Below are 18,635 nucleotides of genomic sequence, written 5' to 3'. Positions count from 1 at the left end.
CCCCTAAATATGATGCAACCCTATTATTCAAGATCCTTAAGGCATGGGAGATTGGATGGTGCAATTTCCCTGATTTTCTGTGAATTTTTTAACAGATGATGTCAACCTTAATATTGTATTTGCTTTCTCAGTAGTAATTTGTCAACAATGGAATTATTTTAAAGTATTTTTAAGGATAATACCATTTATAGTATAATTAACATGGTATTTGACAAGGAAGAGAAAGTTAATATTTGGGAAAGCTAACACCATTAAATTGGAATTTTAACCCATATTGATCACATGGGATAATTCTTATCTTATTATTTCAGATTCTCCCTCCCCATAGTATTCTCTACCCATCAGCAGCCACTTAGAGATCTGTTTTCGAGAATTGCTTCAGAAGATCAGAACCTCATTACAAGCACAGTTCTCATTAAGTTGGGAGAGGCTTGTTTTTGCTTTTGTTTTTAAATTACAAGGTCAATGTATATACTAAAATCTATCATAAACCAAAAAACCTATTATCCCTGAGACTTGAAAATCTTTGAACAACGTGAGATGTTTTTGTGTTAGCAAAAAAGCTATTAGCACATCAGCTATCCATTGATTGGGGACTGATTGAAATAAATGTGTATGAATAGAATATCATTGTACCCTAAGAAATAATGAATATGAGTAGTTCATATAAATTTGGAAATATTTGTATAAACTAATGCAAACTGAAGTAAATCAAACTTAGAGAATCATATATGAAATATATGGAATGCACAATTCAGATTCATGATAGAATTCATTGTTTTAGAGGACTAACAATGAAATATAGTCCCCTTCCCTCAATAGAGAGGTGGTAGGCTCTAGAAGTAGAGCACGATTAATATGGTCATGGTCTGTTTTATTTAACTTTGTTACAAGGTTAGCTTCTGGGTCTGTGTGTTGGAAGAAGGAGGGGAGAATATTGGGAAGTAACAACAGTGTGGGAAAAGACAATATTAAAACATAAAAAGAAGAAAATACATGTCAATATTATACCAATTTATTTATCAAGGAAACAGGACTCCATCATTCAATTCAACACACATTGATTTAGCACCTACTGTGCCTAGTGGAGAGAAGGGGTGGGCAAGAAATTAGGGTTTTGTCCTACTGATTAGGGCAGTTGTTGAGGTCTTAGAAATCCTCTACTAGAAAAAGAAGTACAGCGTCTGAAACTTAACCAGTATAAATCAAAAGTCAAGCTGTGTCAGAATCAAAGCTTCTCAAATGCACCAAAATCCAAGGGGCTAAATGGCAAATATAAAAGTGGGTACAAAAATGGCTATTTAAACTGAAGGAATTAATATAAGATAGGAAATGTGTGGATAAGCTGACTACTTCCTGATTAAGTCTATCTGTCTCTTTCTTCTCAGTGGTAAGGGTGGGGTTCCCTCCTTGGCATGCTGCACTAGAGCAGCTGTAGGATTGGACACCTAGTGCTACAACAGATACCACAAGATATACAAAATCTCTCTAACATATAGTATGGCAAATGCAACCTTATAATCTCATTAGAGAAGCAAGACATCCTAATATATCACAATGCAAGATTTATGGCAAAAATTTTTAATATGACAAATGGTTTTATATGGCAAATCATCAAAAGGAATAGTAGAGACAATAGTGTCAAAGGACACTATTATACCTTTTCCCCTCTGAGGCAATTGGGGTTCAGTGACTTGCCCAGGGTCACACAGCTAGGAAGTGTTAAGACCAGATTTGAACTCAGGTCCTCCTTACTTCAGGGATGACACTCTATAGGATACCATTTGTAAAGAGAGATTCATGTAGGTTCAAGTTAGCTAACTGGTAGTGCTGTCAGAACTTTTATCCAGATTCCTTGATATCCACTCTAGACCTTGAGCACATACTTGAATGACACTTTGGTTTAGAAGTTCAGTGTATCTTAATAGTGCCCTGTGAGAGCTATGTTATTCCTAGGAAATCTGTCCAACTAGATAGCACTAAAATATCAGTTATGCATAGTAGATTGTAAGCTCTTTAAGGGCAAGAACCATCTTTTGCCTGTTTTTATATCTCTAGAGCTTGGTACAGTACATGGCATATATAGGGACTTAATAAATGCTTATTGACTATTGATTAAATCTAAGATCATTTGATTGATGCTAAAAAGTTCCTCTTAACACCTCTGATATTTGTTACTATAAATATACAGTGTACTAATTATGGATTCTTCCATTTCATTTTTAAGGAAATGGCTATGAGATATGAAAATGTAATATTTGCCAATGTGGATGTGGATGCTGCAGCGGTAAGACATTTAATCCCTGCCCCTCTTCTAAAATAAGGTCCATTTATAAAGTATGCTGAATGCCTTGCCTTATATATTATAAATCCACAGAATTTTAGAATTGGGAGGATCACAGGTGTGGTCCAATCCAAAGGTAAAAAAGCATCTCTTCTATATACCCATCCAGTAGTCATTCATCTTTTTCTTAAAGACCTCCACTGGGGGAAAAGATCAATTATACTTCGGGATTTTTAAAAAGTTTTGTTAAGAAATGATTTCCCTTGCTAAGCCTGAATTGCATCTTTGCAACTTGTACTTTTTCCTCACAGTTCTGCCCAATAACCCTTCAGATACTTGAAGACAGTTCTTATGTTTTACCACCTCCGCCTATTCATTTTCTCCTAAACACCTAACTGCTTGTTATAGTCTAACTAGATTAAACACATTTACCTGTAAGAAGTGAGTTCAGTTAGTAATTTAATTGCAAGGAAATGTTTTAGTTCATTCTTTATCAAACTATAATGAAAACTTCTTATAGTGCTTGCATATATGCTATACTATATAAGGATAACCGCCTTCCTTACCAATGTGATTTCATAGATGAGGATCCTCCCTCTATCAAGGAAGATTGGCATCTTCTCCAAAACATCTAGTCCTACTGAGTTGCTTGGAGCATTAAGTTATTTGCCCAGAGTTACATAGTTGGCTTTATGTATCAGAGGCAGGTCTTTAAATCTGATCTTCTGGATTCTAATACTAGCTCTCTATCTGCAAGACTATGCTGCCTCATATTTTACTATATATTATATACTTCTATACATCCTAAGACATTTCAACAAAGACAAAAATTTTTTTTACTACTTCCTGCCCTATGGGGAACAGTGAAATGGAAGGAAAGAAAGGGAAAGGGACATTTGCTAATTGTATTTTATACAATTTTGAAGATTTTTTCAAAATTCCTTAACTCTTTTTTTAATTCTTGTCCATGAAAAAAAGCTACTGTTATCTTCTCACCAAAAATATAATATTAGAGAACCATGGGAAAATCTCAATGTTATACAATTTCTTTACAAAATATCCTACTTAATATTCATTAATTTTAGCTAGAAAAAAATTTTGATCAGTTATTTACAGTAGATTATTCTCTCAAAACAAAAGAATCAAGTACGTTTTGTGAAAGTATGTTGACTCATCATCTGTGATTCATTAATTGAGATTGTGAAACAATTTGAAGTCTCTCAAAGTCACTAACATAAGATGCAGAAAGATGACCATATTTCAAGCTTCTTCCAACAATGCCAACAATTCATTGGAAATATCTTATTTCTCTTCAAGTCAGCCAAATCAAATACTATCAGTCAGACTGAGGTTCTAGCAGCATTCTCTCTTAGCCATTTGAAATGAAATATAAAATATTCTCTTCTGATGACTTTATTTGGTTTAATGTCTCCAGTTGCTAACATGATGAAATTTCAGTTCATTTCAACAATATTTTGTATTAGGCACAAAAGTTACAAATACAAACCAAAAAAAGCATCCCTGCCCTCAAGGATCATTTTGCTGTAATATCCTACAATCTATAAGAAGCCTTTCTTAATCTAATTTTAGTGCCTTTCCTCTGTTTATAATTCCCAATTTATCCTTCACATAATTTGTTCTTTGGTTGTCTTCATATTGTCTTACTAGTTAGAGTCCAGGAGAACATGAAACATGTTTTTTTGTACTTTGCTTTTTAGTTTAGTTTTTTTTTTTTGGGGGGGGGGGGGGGGTTGCCCTTTTTCTATCCCTAAAGCTTAGAATAGTGTTTGGCATTTGTTAAGTATTAATATTTATATTTCCTCTAGGATAGAATACCTGAATTTAAAGCCCTACACAATCTGGGTCCCACTTAACATTTCAGTTTCATTTTATGACCCCCCCTACTTCATATACTCTCATTCCAGTCAAAGCTTCCTGATAGCTGTGATGGGTATTCCATCTTCTGCATCAAGCCTGTCCTGCAACCTTGGATTATACTCCCATCTCTTTATCTTTTCCACTTCTTAAAATCCCTGGCTTCTTTCCAAGTCTCAGGTCAAGAGTTGTCTTTTAATACCTACAATTGTTAGTATCCAGTTCTTTCTCTTCAAATTCTCATGCATGTACATGTCAATTTGGATGTTATACCATATATCCCCATACACCACAAGTAGACTATCTTCTTGCCTTTGAGGCCAATTTTCTCTTTTACCTCACTGAGCATTCCTGATAATTTTCCATTATTTATTTATTTACTTACTTATTTTTGTTTTGTTTTGTTTTGTTTTTTGGAGGCTTGCCCAGGGTTACAGTTAGTAAATATCTGAGCTGGCATTAGAACTCAAGTTCTCCTGACTCTATCTACAATGATCTATCTGCTGTACCACCTCAATGCCCGTTTTTTGTGATTTTTTTAAAAACTCTGCTGAACATAAACTTAGGTTTGTTTTTTGTAGAAGAGAATTAAGTTTGTAATTAGAGTAAGATATAATTTTTTTAAATGTCCCACATTCCAAATTCAATTTTTGAACCAACATAAATCCACAAATTTGAATGGGATTTGTCTTGCTTTTTTGAAGTAAACAAGTTTGTCATTCTTATATAAAATGTTGAATCTGTTTTTCACCCATCAAAACTGCTCAGTGTTGGCTCAATAGAAACTCTGAGTCTCAATTTCGTATAACTATAAAATGGGAAGGAACAATAACAGTTGTGCTACCTACTTCAGAGAGGGGCTGTAAAGATCAAATGAGAAAAAATATATATCTTCTATGAATTTTTACTATTATCAAATTTGAATGCACTCTAGAGCTATCTTAATTGTTTCTTATCTCTTACTAATTTCAAGGCTATGTGAGGTATATCCCAGAAAACAAGGTTGGATAGAATGGAACTCTCTGTCTCTCCTCCTAATTGCTTCTCCCATTATTAACCCTATCATGTGGAAAGAGTTTGCTGAATGCCTGAAGCATTCATATGGGACTGGCACAATTTCTTGGTTGTCAAGCTGCAAGGAATTATTGGAGGGTAGGAAAATTTGTCACAGGGCCCTGCTTCTTGTCAAAAGAAATAAGTTTAAGCCCACCAATAGAATACACTCCTATAGGCAGTAATTCATGATTACTTCAGGGCATTCAGTATGATATAGTAAAGAGTAATCTGAAAGATAGGATACTCTGTTATAGAGGAGATATACATTATTGATTGACATCCACCATTTTTTTTTCTCTTTCGTAGGAGGTGGCCACTTCTTGTCAAGTCAAATCCATGCCCACGTTTCAGATGTATAAAGAATCCCAAAAGGTATCAGCAGTAACTGATAGTAATTATATTATGATCATGGCAGGATAATAAGTAAGCCAATCATTTTTCTTTAATAACAGTCTAAAAATGATTTAGTGTATGCTGGTTGTTGATGAAACAATCTTCACTATTTTGATAAATTAACTGATCAGTAGAGAAAAGTCATTCAAATATGGAGTGGTTTATTCTGACACTTGGGAATTACTTGAATTTATATTGTCATGGGACTTCTCTAAGTCTCAGTTTTCTTAATTGTAAACCTGGAATAATAGTGATTATACTACTATTTTTCAGAGTTATTATGAGGTTGTTTAAACTTTGCAAAGCTTAAAACACCATGTAAATGTGAACTGTTAAGTGGTAATTGGTAACTTACTGAACAAAACTTAGTTTAACCTTATTGTATTACAGAAGTGTTATTCAAACCTGCAAATGACACAAAACTGAATTCATTATTGATATAACCTGCCAATCACTTTGCATAGATTGTACATTTGCTTATCAGAATACCAGTTGCTTTCCTAAAATAGGATGTAAACTCAAGGGAAGGGAATGCTTACTTTCCTACTTCAGTGTCATCAGCCACCTAGCATATTGCTGAGAAGGTTTTGCTTTTGTTTTTTGACTGGACCTGAAGTAGAGATAGGGAGCTCCCTATTAAAAAATACCTTCTACCAATGAAAATTCTCAAATTTTTTGCAATTTATACCATGCCATTGTATATTACTATTTTCTTTTCTAGCTTACTTATAAGTGAGGAAATTGAGGCAAAAAAAGTTAAGTGATCTGCCCAGGGCCACACATACAACAGATTTTAGAGACAAGATTTGAATGTAAATTCTTCTGGTAACAATGCCAGTTCTCTATACCCCAGGCTATGCTTTTTAGTATTTAGTAGATGGTTAATAACAATTTGTTGAACTGATTTGAAATTGATTCACTACTAACAGGTGAATTAAATACTTCTCTTATCAATCTGAATATCTTCCATAATTTCTACATCATTTCACAGTTTCACTCTTAAGTGACATTATGGAAAATCAAGAAATAGATGGGATAATTGTACCTGCTGAAGAAATAGAAATTAGAAGATGCCTAGTTTCAGTGGTTATAGTAGAAGACGTTACAAGCTGATTTGGGGGGTAGAAGGCATAGTGCCCAAAGGGTGTTTTGGCCCTGGTTTACTATAGCAAAGGGATAGTTTTAGTCATGTTTACTTTTCAGGATACAATTCTCCTCTTTGCAAGACCAGTCTTGTGGATATATTTAGTTGGGTAGGCTGCCACTGCCTAAGTATTCACTGCCTAGCTCAAATATAACTCTACCCAAAAATATTTCCTTATATTGCCTGCTACTTTGTCCTAGAAGCAATAAGGAAACATTTGGGTTGTTTTGTTTTGTTTTTTTTTAAGCAGAGTTTGGCCTCTGTCTCGAAGATAGACTAGGATGGAATGGAACAGAGTACAGAGAGACTAATTACAACAATAATCCAAGTAAGAGATTATGAAAGCCCTATCTCAATAGGACACTGTGGGTGTAAAGAGAGTTCTGATATTCAAAAGCCCAGATATTCATTATCCTCCAGATGTTCTGGAGGAAAAACATTTACAGGTGGCAATTAATTGAATATAGGTCAGGGAAGTGAGGGAATATGAGGCTGTAGGATTGGATGACCAGAAATTAGTATGGTAGCACCATAAAGAGGGAAAGTGGAAGGAAAGACAAGCCATAGGAAGATAACAAGTTTGATTTCACACATACTTATTTTGAAATGTCAGCAGTACATCTTGGTAGCACTTTACTATAGAAGACATTAGGGTCAAAGATGTAGACTTTAGAATCAATCACAGGGAGGTCATCAGTGAGCAGATAGGAAGATCTCTAAAGGGCAGCAAGCATGGCATTATGACACCTAAGTGACAACAATGGAGAGAGTGCTAATCTTGGAATCTGGGGGACCTGGGTTCTAGTATTCATATGACCCTGCGTAAGCCACAACTACTCTGAGTCACAATTTCCTCTTCTGCAAAAAAGGTACAGGACTACTGGCCTTGAAAGCCCAATCCAGTTCTAAATATGAAACATAGCAAGAAAAGAGAAGAGAGCTGGGTACACAACCCAGAGTGGTTTAAAGGACTAGGAGAAGAATTACACTAGGAGAAGAATCTTAAGTAGTTTTGTGTTTGTACTTCTTACAGAGAGATTTGTTTTATGTATCATACTATGAGAACAACTCTTCATTCATCCAACAAACATTTAATGACTGCCTCTGCTATGTATAAAACACTGTGCTACATGTCATAAGAGATATAAAATGGTGGCATGGGGAACTTGGGTTCCAAGGGAGAATTTAGGAATAACCTAGGAAAATATGGGTCACAGATGCTTAATAACAAAATTATTCAAAATTTTCCTTTTCTCCTCACAATCCACTTACCAATAGCTATCTTCCTCCTCTCCATATCTGTTCTCACATGTGTTCTCATAACTTGGTGCTCCTAGGAGCCAATTTAGGTTTGGGGATCTTCCTGAGTATAAATAAGAAGAGAGGAAAAGATTAGATGGGGATGTATCACAGACCAAGCATATTTCCACAAACCATTGGTATGAGGAATCAGTGACTGGAGATAATGTCATGGTGAACTGAAAATGTAGTAGTGCAGTAATGGAATCCATATGTTCAATTTCAATGGTATTGGGGAAAATTTCCTATCAATACAGATAAGCAATTCTTACTCATTTATGGTTTTAGAGCTTTGACTGAAGTTAAGTGACTTGCCTAATATCACATATTCAATATGTGTCACAAGTTAGACCTAAACTTAGGTCTTTCTGACTCCAAAGCTAACCATGCTATCTTGTCTACTATTGATAATCATGTGAAATTATTAGTACTTCTGAAGAAATCAGGAAATAGTTCTAAGTCCTCCAGATGGTTGTTTCTCCCTTCAACTTAGACCTCATACTCCCTGCCTTTGTGGTGTGGTGCCTATAAACCCCTATAGTGGGATGTTTAAATCCTACTTCAGACACTTTGTGAAATCTGTAGTAGTGGACATATCCTTTATTCTCTGGGCTTCAGAGACTTCTCATCTGTAAATATGAGGATTGGATTTCATGGTTCTAAGAACACTTCCAACTCTAAATCTAGGATCATGAGATTCCTCGCAATCTCTGTATTATTTTAGTGTTAAGAGGAATGGAAAATAGACCCAGCTCTATGCCCATCTTCTTCCCATGTGCATCATGATAGTAATGGGTTTCTTCCTATCTTTTGCCCAAGTAGGAAAAAAAAATTGGGAAGCTTTCTTCACAACCCAAGGATAGTTTTGATGAGCAGAATTTAGGAAAAATGAGAAACAATGATAGTTCCAGCATCTCTTCCATATTGCTGGGCAAAATAATCCCACAAAAAGTGATAGGTTTTTATTTATTTTTGAGGTTGTAGTTAAGTCAAAAGAATCTAGTTTAACTTAATCTTCTGAGAGTGTAATAGCCATGCTTTTTATAAGCCTATTGTCCAATTTCTCAAGAATAGTTTCCTGGTTGGGGCAACAAGAATGCAGCTCATTGTCAAAATAAAAAGTGAAATATAATCAAGATGGCATTATAATTATGGGACTGACTTACAAGACACTCAAAGGATGAAACTGAGAGTGGAAGATGAGGTATTCAGAATGGCTCTCTATATTGCCCATGCAGTTGGTCTTTGTAGAAGGTGGCTATAGTGCTTAGTTATTCAGTATTTTCACAGACACATATTTATATAATAAAAGCAAATATGTTCATAGAACTTTTAAGGCTTGCAATATGCTTTACAAATATTTCATTTAATCTTCACAACAATCTGGGAGCAAGGTACTATTATGATCTTCATTTTACAAATGAGGGAACTGACAGAGGTTAAATGATTTACCTACAGTGAAACTGCTAGTGTCTGAGGCAACATTTGAACTTAGGTCTTCCTGACTCCACCTAGCACTTTATCCAAGATACCACCCAGCTTCCCAAGATGCATAGCATCATATATTTAGAGTTGGTAAGAACTTAAAGGATATGTAATCCAACCTCTGCATTGAACAAACAGAGAATCTAAGACTTAGAGCACATAATTTATCCAAGCTCAAGATAATACACAAGTCCTAAGGGACAGAGTTGAGATTTAAACTCAAATCTTCTGATTCCAAATAAAGCACTCATTTTTTTTTCTTCTCCCCTCCCCCCCCCCCCCCACTGTATCACATTGTTTTTCTAAGGTAGTTAAGTGGCTAATCTGAATTTCCCCCTATCCCATCATTTGGCCCAGATGGATAAAGTTCATCTTCTAGCTTCCTAGATCATCATTCAACAAAACAGTTTCCTCCAAAGCTATCAATGATCTCACATTGCCAAATCTAATGGTGTTTTATCAGTCCTCATCCTTCTTGACCTCTTTGTGGCTTTTGAAGCTTTCAATCACCCTTGGCTTTGCTCCTCTCTGGTTATCCTGACCACTTATTTACAGTTTCTTTTGTTGGATCTTCATCTAGGTTGTGCCTACTAACTATGCATGCCCCTCAATGCTCTGTTCCTTCTCTTCTCTTCTACCTCAACTATTTTACTTAGTAATTTCATCAAGATTCATTGATTTAATTATCTCTATGTTTATTATTCTCAAATGTACCTGTTGAACTCTAACTTCTCTCTTAAACCTCAGTATGAAATTTCCAACTGTCTATTTGACATCTTAAGCTGGATGTCCTATATCTATATGTAGATAGATAGATAGATATAGATATAGATATTGATAGACATAGATATCTTAAATTAAACACATTAAAACAACTCATTTTCTTTTACCTGAAATACTTCCCTGTGGGTGGAGCCAAGATGGCAGAGAGTAGGCAGGACATTGCCTACACTATCCCAAGATTCCCTCAGAATTAACATTAGATCAAGCATCTGAACAGATTTTTGGATCGACAGAAGCCACAAATATTCGGAGTGCAATAATTTTTCAGCTTAAGATATCTTGGAAGGACTTCAGGAAAGCTCTGTCTTAAATGGTCAGGGGAGAAATATAGCCCAGCACAGACACAGAGTGGAGAGGTCTAGCAAAGGGAGATGGGGAATCTAACTGAAAGCTCTTAGCCAAAATACAGCAGCATTGGCTATTCTGTCTTGATTAAAAAGGCCCATAGTTAGAAGGCCAGCTGTGAGAACTCCAAGACAAATATAGAAGGCAAATTGTGAGTCCCTGAACCTTAGCATAATTGGCAGGACTTGGCCAAGCTCACCCAGGGCAAAGTGAAAGCCTACAACATGACCAGCCCTAGTGCAGTCAGTGAGAAGCCCCTGTCCTTCTGTAAAAGAAGCTTGGGACAATCTCCCCTGTGTCCTAGGAGCAAAGCTCAACTTTTAAAAATGAGCAAAAAGCAAAAAGAGCTCTAACACAAAGCTACTATGGAAACAGGGAGGATCAGAACACAAACCCAGAAGAGGACAGAAAAGGCAAAATACTTTCAGATGAAGCCACATAGGGAGATATGAACTAGTCTTTAGCTCAAAAGCCTCTCTTGAAAGAGTTCAAAAGTGATCCTAAAAGAGAGATAGAAGAAAAATGGGGAAAAGAAATGAGAGCTATATTATATAGGAAAATTATGAAAGTTTGGTGGGGGTGGGGTGTAAGCCAACAGTTTGGAAAAAGAAGCACAGAAATTGACTGAAGAAAACAACTTTTTAAAAAATAAAATTGGTGAAATGGAAAAAGAAAACAATTCCTTAAAAAATAGAATTGGTGAAATAGAAAAAAAAAATCCTCTGAACAAAACAACTCCTTTGAAAGTATAATTGGCCATGGATGCCCATTAATTGGAGAATGGCTGAATAAATTGTGGTATATGAATATTATGGAATATTATTGTTTGGTAAGAAATAACCAGCTGGATGATTTCAGAAAGGCCTGGAGAGACTTAGATGAACTGATGCTGAGTGAAATGAACAGGACCAGGAGATCATTATATACTTGAACAACAATACTATATGATGATCAATTCTGATGGGCATGGCCCTCTTCAACAATGAGATGAGAACCAAATCAGTTCCAATAGAGCAGTAATGAATTGAACCAGCTACACCCAGAGAAAGAACTCTGGGAGATGACTATGAACCATTATATAGAATTCCCAATCCTTATATTTTTGTCCACCTGCATTTTGGATTTCCTTCACAGGCTAATAGTACACTATTTAAAAGTCCAATTCTTTTTGTACAGCAAAATAATTGTTTGGACATGTATACTTATATTGTATTTAATTTGTACTTTAACATATTTAACATGTATTGGTCAACCTGTCATCTGGGGGAGGGGATGGGGAGAAGGAGGGGAAAAATTGAAACAAAAGGTTTGGCAATTGTCAATGCTGTAAAATTATCCATGCATATAACTTGTAAATAAAAAGCTATAATAAAAAAAGAAAGAAAGTATAATTGGCCAAATGGAAAAGAAGTAAAAAAAAAAAAAAAAAACTAATTGAAGAAAATAATTCACTAATAATTAGCATTGGACAAATGAGAGTGAATGACTCAATGAGACATCAAGAGTCAGTCAAACAAAGCCCAAAAATGAAAAAAAGAAGAGAAAATATAAAATACCTTATTGGAAAAGCAATTTACCTGGAAAATAGATCCAGGGGAGTCAATCTAAGAATAATTGGACTACCTGAAAGATCCTGGACAACATCTTTCAAGAAATCATCAAGGAAAATTCCCTTGTTAATCTAGAATCAAAGGATAAAATACTCATTGAAAGAATCTATCAATCACTTCCTGAAAGAGATCCCAAAATGAAAACTCCAAGGAATATTGTAGTTAGATTCCAGAATTATCAAATCAAAGAGAAAATTCTGTAAGCATCCACAAAGAAACAATTCAAATATCAAGAAGTCACAATCAAAATTATCCAGGACGTAGCAGCTTTCACATTAATGGATTGGAGGGCTTGGGATATGATATTCCAGAGGGCAGAGGAACTTGGACCTCAACCAAGAATCATCTACTCAGCAAAATTAAACATTATCTTTTAGGGGAAAATATGGACATTCAATGAAATAGGGAGTTTTTCAATCATTTCTAATGAAAAAACCAGAGCTGAACAGAAAATCTGGTCTTCAAATATAAGACTTAAGAGTGTTAAAGAATATTATTGTTTTATAAAGACATGATCAGCAGGATGATTTAGAAAGGCCTGAAGAGACTTAACATGAATTGATAAGTAAAAATGAGCAGAACCAGGAGATCATTGTACACAACAAGATTATACAATGATCAATTCTGATGAATATGACTCTGCAACAATGAGATGATTGAGGCCAGTTCCAATGATCTTGTGCTGAAGAGAGCCATCTACACCCAGAGAGAGGACTGTCGGAACTGAGTATAGATGACAACACAGCATTTTCACTCTTTTTGTTGTTGTTGCATTTTGTTTTCTTTCTCATTTTTTCCCTTTTGATATGATTTTTATTATGCAGCAAAATTATTGTATAAATATGGATTTAACATATATTTTGGATTTAACATATATTTTAACATGTTTAACATATTGGATTACTTGCCATCTCTAGGGGAGGGAGAAGGGGAAGGAGGGGAAAATTTGGAACACAAGGTTTTGTAAGAGCCAACATTGAAAAAATTATCCATGCATATGTTTTAGAAATAAAAAGCTTTAATAAAAAAAAGAAACACATTTAAAGCAGAGAGATGCATACAGAATAAAAGAGTAAAAGTCTGAAGCAAAATCTATTCTTCAGCTGAAGTTAAAAAAAAAAAATCAGCGGTAATGATGCTAATCTCTGATCAACCAAAAGCAAAAATTAAAAGAGATAAGGAGGGAAACTACATCTTGATAAAGAATACCATAGATAATGAAGTAATATCAATATTAAACATATATGCACGAAGTGGTATAATATTCAAATTTTTAGAGAAGTGAAGTGAGTTGAAAGAAAAAATAAACAGCAACCTTGATCTTAGATAAATGTAACTGTAAAATAAACAAAAAAAAAGTTAAGGAGGTGAATAGAATTTTAGAAAAGTATAGACCTTTGGAGAAAATTGAAAGGGCATAGAAAGGAATATACCTTTTTTCTCGGCAGTACATGGCATAGACTCAAAAATTGACCATTTAGTAGAGCATAAAAACCTCACAATCAAATGCAAAAAGGCAGGAATAGTAAATGCATCCTTTTCAGATCATGATGCATTAAAATTACATGTAATAAAAGGCCATGGAAAAATAGATCAAAAATTAATTGGAAACTAAATAATTAAATCCTAAAGAACGAGTGAGTCAAACAACAACTCATTGAAACAATAATTTCATCCAAGAGAGTGACAATAATGAAAAATATACCAAAACTTAGGGGATGCAGACAAAGCAGTTCTTAGGGGAAATTTTATATCTTTCAATGCTTACATAAATAAAATAAGAATGAGAAGATCAGTGAACTGAACATGCAACTAAAAAGCTAGGAAAAGAACAAAATAACCCTCTCTAATGAAATATCAGATTAGAAATTTTGAAAATAAAAGGAGAGATTAATAAAATTGAAAGTAGAAAAATTATTGAACTAATAAAAAAAACTTAGTTGTCTTTATGAAAAAAATAGATTAAAATTTGGTTAATTTGTTAGAAAAAGAAAAAAAGAAAATCAAATTACTGGTATCAAAAATGAAAAGGATGAACTTGTTACCAGTGAAGAAGAAATTAAAGCTCATTTGGAGCTATTTTGCCCAATTGTGTACCAATAAATCTGATTATCTAAGTGAAATGGATGAATACTTACAAAAATATAGATTGCTCAGATTAATAGATGAGGAAACAAAATGCTTGAATAGTTCCATTTTAGAAAAAAGAAATTGAATAAGCCATTAATGACCTCCCTAAGAAAAAATATTTAGGGCTAGAAGGATTTATGTGTGAATTCTACCAAACATTAAAAAAACAATTAATTCCAATACTATATAAAATATTAGCCTATGAAGAAGGAAGGAATTTATGGCCAAAGAAGAACTTTTATACATTCTGAAATGCAAAATGGATAATTTTGATTACATTGAATTAAAAAGGTGTGGCATAAACAAAACCAAAATTAGAAGGCAAGTAGAAAGCTGAAAAAAAAATTATAGCCAGTATTTCTGATAAAGATCTCATTTCTAAAATACACAGAGAATTCACTCATATTTATAAGAATTCAAGACATTCCCCAATTGATTAAAGGATATGTGCAGACAAATTTTCAGACAAAGAAATTAAAACCATTTCTAGTCATATAAAAAAAATGCTCTAAACCACTGTTGATTAGAAAAATAAAAATTAAGACATCTCTGAGATGCCATGTCATATTTCTCAGATTGGCTAAGATGAAAGAAAAAGATAATGATAAATTTTGGAGGGGATGTGGTAAAAGTGGTGCAATGTTGCTGGAGTTATGAGTTGATCCAGCTATTCTGAAGAACAATTAGGAACTATACCCAAAAGGCTATCAAATTCTGCATACCCTTTGATCTAGCAGTATCATTTCTGAGTCTGTATCCCAAAGAGATCATAAAATAGGGGAAAGAACCCATATGTGCAAAAAATTTGTAATAGCTCTTTTTTGTAGTGACAAATGACTGAATAAGTTATGGTATGTGAACATAATGGAATATGATTGTTCTGTAAGAAATGTTGAGTAGGCCGATTTTAGAAAAGCTGAGAAAGACTTACATAAACTGATGCTAAATGAAGTGAGTAAAACCAATAGAACATTGTACACAGCAACAAGATTATGTAAGAATCAACTGTAATAGACTTGGCTCTTTTTAACAATGAGGTGATTCAAGGCAATTACAGTGGTGTGATAGAAAGTGCCATCTACATCTAGAGAGAAAACTATGAAGACTGAGTATGGATCAAAGCATAGTATTTTCATTTGTGTTGTTTGTTTGCTTGGTTTTTTTTTCTTGTGTTTTTTTCCCCTTTGATCTTATTTTTCTTGCACAGCATGATGAATATGGAAATATGTTTAGAAGAATTACACATATTTAACCTATATCGGATTGCTTGCTGTCTTGGGAAAGGAGGATGGAGAGGGAGAAAAATTTGGAACACAAGGTTTTGCAAAACTGAATATTGAAAACCATCTTTGCATGTATTTGGAAAAATAAAATACTATTTTAAAAAATACTCTCCTCTTATGAATTTCTTTACTGCTGAGCAACTACTACCCACATACCAAGTCACCTGGGTGTCATTCTCAACTCTTCTCTCTCTCTCTCTCTCTCTCTCTCTCTCTCTCTCTCTATATATATATATATATATATATATATATATCCCTTTCTTTCTCCCTCCTCCTGACTCTCCCTCTTTCTGTCTTTCCTGTCTTTGCCTCTCCTTCTGTCTGTCTCTCTCTTTTTCTCTCTCTCATCTTTGCCACCCCTCTCAAAATATCCAATCAAGTTGCCAAGTTACATTATTTCTGATTTTATAACATGGCTTCTATACCCTGGTTCAGGCTCTCAATCCCTGAGACCTGTAATCCTGCAATAACCTTAAATCTTTCTCCAATTTAGTCCATCCTTCTCTTAGCCATCAAATAGATGATACTAAAATGCAGAACTGACCATGTCACTTTTTTCTTCTCCCCACACCCTACTTCAATAAAACTACAGCAACTATATCACTTCCAGAATCAAATATATATTCCTATATTTGGTTTTAAGTGACTTTAAATTTGAATTTTATTGAATTTTAAATTAATGTTCTAGTCTTCTTCCATCTTATACCCCTTCCCATATTTCATGATCTATCAATACTGACTGACCTGTTTGGTGTTCTCACACAAAATGCTCCATTTTCTGACTGTATTTATCCATGTGCAGAACTCTCACCTTTCTTAGCACTGTCTCCAGGCTTCCCTGACTTATTCAAATCTCATCTAAAACTCCACCTTCTCCAAGAAACTTTTCCTAGACATCTTTAATCTTAATGTCTTCATTTAAAATTTTTTTTCTCTAATTTATCCTGTATATATCTTGTTTGTACCTAATTATTTATAAGCTGTCTCAGTCTAATGACCGTGAGCTTCTTGAGAAAATGGACTGGTTTTAGTCTTTCTTGTAGTCCCAACACTTACCATAGTTCCTGACACCTAGTAAGCACTTAATGAATGCTTCTTAACTTGATTTGACTTGTGGTCCAGAAGACCCTGAGGCAAGAGCAAGGAAACCAGAGTCTTTCCTTACAACTTAAAACACCATGAAAAGACAACTAACCATTATAGGCTTATAGAGTAGACTTAAGAGGGGTAGATAAAATCTCCATGATGCTCACAAAATCCAGGGCTAGAAGAGAAATGATACAGAAGTTCAGTCAGTAACATTTTTCTTTGTTTTCCATGAAACATTTCTGGTAACTTCCTAAGAATGAGGGAGAATGTTACCTTACTAGTCCTACAAAGTACTTGATTAAGTTTTGAAGAGGAACAAAAAAGGGGGGAGGAAATAGATTCTTGATGATTATAGGGCCAAAGAAGGCTCACTGGCTGCTCTTGAATGATATCTGTCCAAAATATAGCATTTTTACTTTAACTTTTTTACTTTTTCCTTAAACACAAACAATTTTTTAAATGGAGAATTTTTAAATTAAAGCTTTTTATTTTCAAAACATATGCATGGATAATTTTTCAACATTAACCCTTGCAAAACCTTGTGTTTCAAATATTCCCCCTTCTCCCCACCCCTTCCTCTAGATGGCAAGTAATCCTATATGTGTTAAACATGTTAAAAGTATATGCTAAATATACATATTTATACAATTATCTTGCTGCCCAAGAAAAATCAGAAATGAGAAGGAAAATAAAATGCAAGCAAACAACAACAAAAAGAGTGAAAATGCTATGTTGTGATACACACTCAGTTCCCACAGTCCTCTCTCTTCATCATAAGACTATTGGAATTGACCTGAATCATCTCATTATTAAAGTCATGTCCAGAATTGATCATCATATAATCTTATTGTGGCCATGTACAATGTTTTCTTGGTTCTGTTCATTTCACTTAGCATTAGTTCATGTCTCCAGGCCTCTCTGAAATCATCCTGTTTATCGTTTCTTTCAGAACAATAATATTCCATAACATTCATATACCATAAGTTATTCAGCATATACCATAAATTATTCTCCAAATGATGGACATTCACTCAGTTTCCAGTTTCTTGCCACTGCAAAAAGGGCTGCCACAAACATTTTTGCACTTGTGGATCCCTTTCTCTCCTTTATTGTCTCTTTGGGATATAGACTCAGTAATGATACTGCTGGATCAAAGGATATGTAATACTAAATATATACATTTTGCACATTTTGATAGCCTTTTAGGCATAGTTCCAAATTGCTCTCTAGAATGGTTGGATCACTTTACAACTCCACCAACAATGTATTAGTGTTCCAGTTTTCCCACATCCCCTTCAACATTCATCCTTATTTTTCCTGTCATCTTAGCCAATCTGAGACATGTATAGTGGTATCTCAGAGTTGTCTTAATTTGCATTTCTCTGATCAGTAATAATTTAGAGCACTTTTTCACATGACTAGAAATGGTTTCAATTTCTTCATCTAAAAATTGTCTGTTCATATCCTTTGATCACTTATCAACTGAAGAAAGCTTTAATTAAATGGAGAATTTTTTAAATGATAAAAGTCAGTCAAGCCTATACCTTCTCCTAGGAATCCCTCCACCTCTGATGAGGCAGCTCAATAGTATGGTGATTGGATAGAGTGTGGACTTGGAGTCACAAAGGCCTGAGTTTTATTTCAGCTGTGGATACTTTGTGTAACCCTGGGCAAGTTATTTAACCTGTGTCAGTTTGTTTTGTTATATGTAAATTAGGAATAAAAACTCTCAATTCTCAGGGTTATACATAAAATGAGGTCGTATTTTAATGCTCTTTACAAATCTTATATAGATGCTGGGTTGCTATTAATTAATGTTATTTTTTTTAAATGTTTTTATTATTTCTGCTGCTGCTGCT

At 34.3% G+C, this 18,635-nt stretch overlaps 1 protein-coding gene and 1 long non-coding RNA gene across 2 annotated transcripts in view; one reads left to right on the top strand and one right to left on the bottom strand.

Moving 5' to 3' along the window:
* LOC116420151 overlaps positions 1–18,635 on the bottom strand; it is a 71,547-nt gene that overhangs the window by 5,407 nt on the left and 47,505 nt on the right. Inside the window, exon 4 of the long non-coding RNA XR_004230427.1 lies at positions 8,025–8,115. This is a non-coding gene — a long non-coding RNA (uncharacterized LOC116420151). The remainder of the gene's footprint in view (positions 1–8,024; positions 8,116–18,635) is intronic.
* TXNDC8 (thioredoxin domain containing 8) overlaps positions 1–18,635 on the top strand; it is a 36,922-nt gene that overhangs the window by 13,118 nt on the left and 5,169 nt on the right. Inside the window, exons 3-4 of the mRNA XM_031944081.1 lie at positions 2,228–2,287; positions 5,522–5,587. Coding sequence (XP_031799941.1) covers positions 2,228–2,287; positions 5,522–5,587 — 126 coding nt within the window. The remainder of the gene's footprint in view (positions 1–2,227; positions 2,288–5,521; positions 5,588–18,635) is intronic.

Source organism: Sarcophilus harrisii, chromosome 1, assembly GCF_902635505.1.
Source record: "Sarcophilus harrisii chromosome 1, mSarHar1.11, whole genome shotgun sequence".
Lineage (NCBI taxonomy): Eukaryota > Metazoa > Chordata > Mammalia > Dasyuromorphia > Dasyuridae > Sarcophilus > Sarcophilus harrisii.
Note: the sequence above shows the minus strand (reverse complement) of the source record. Positions and strands in the feature narration are given on the sequence as shown.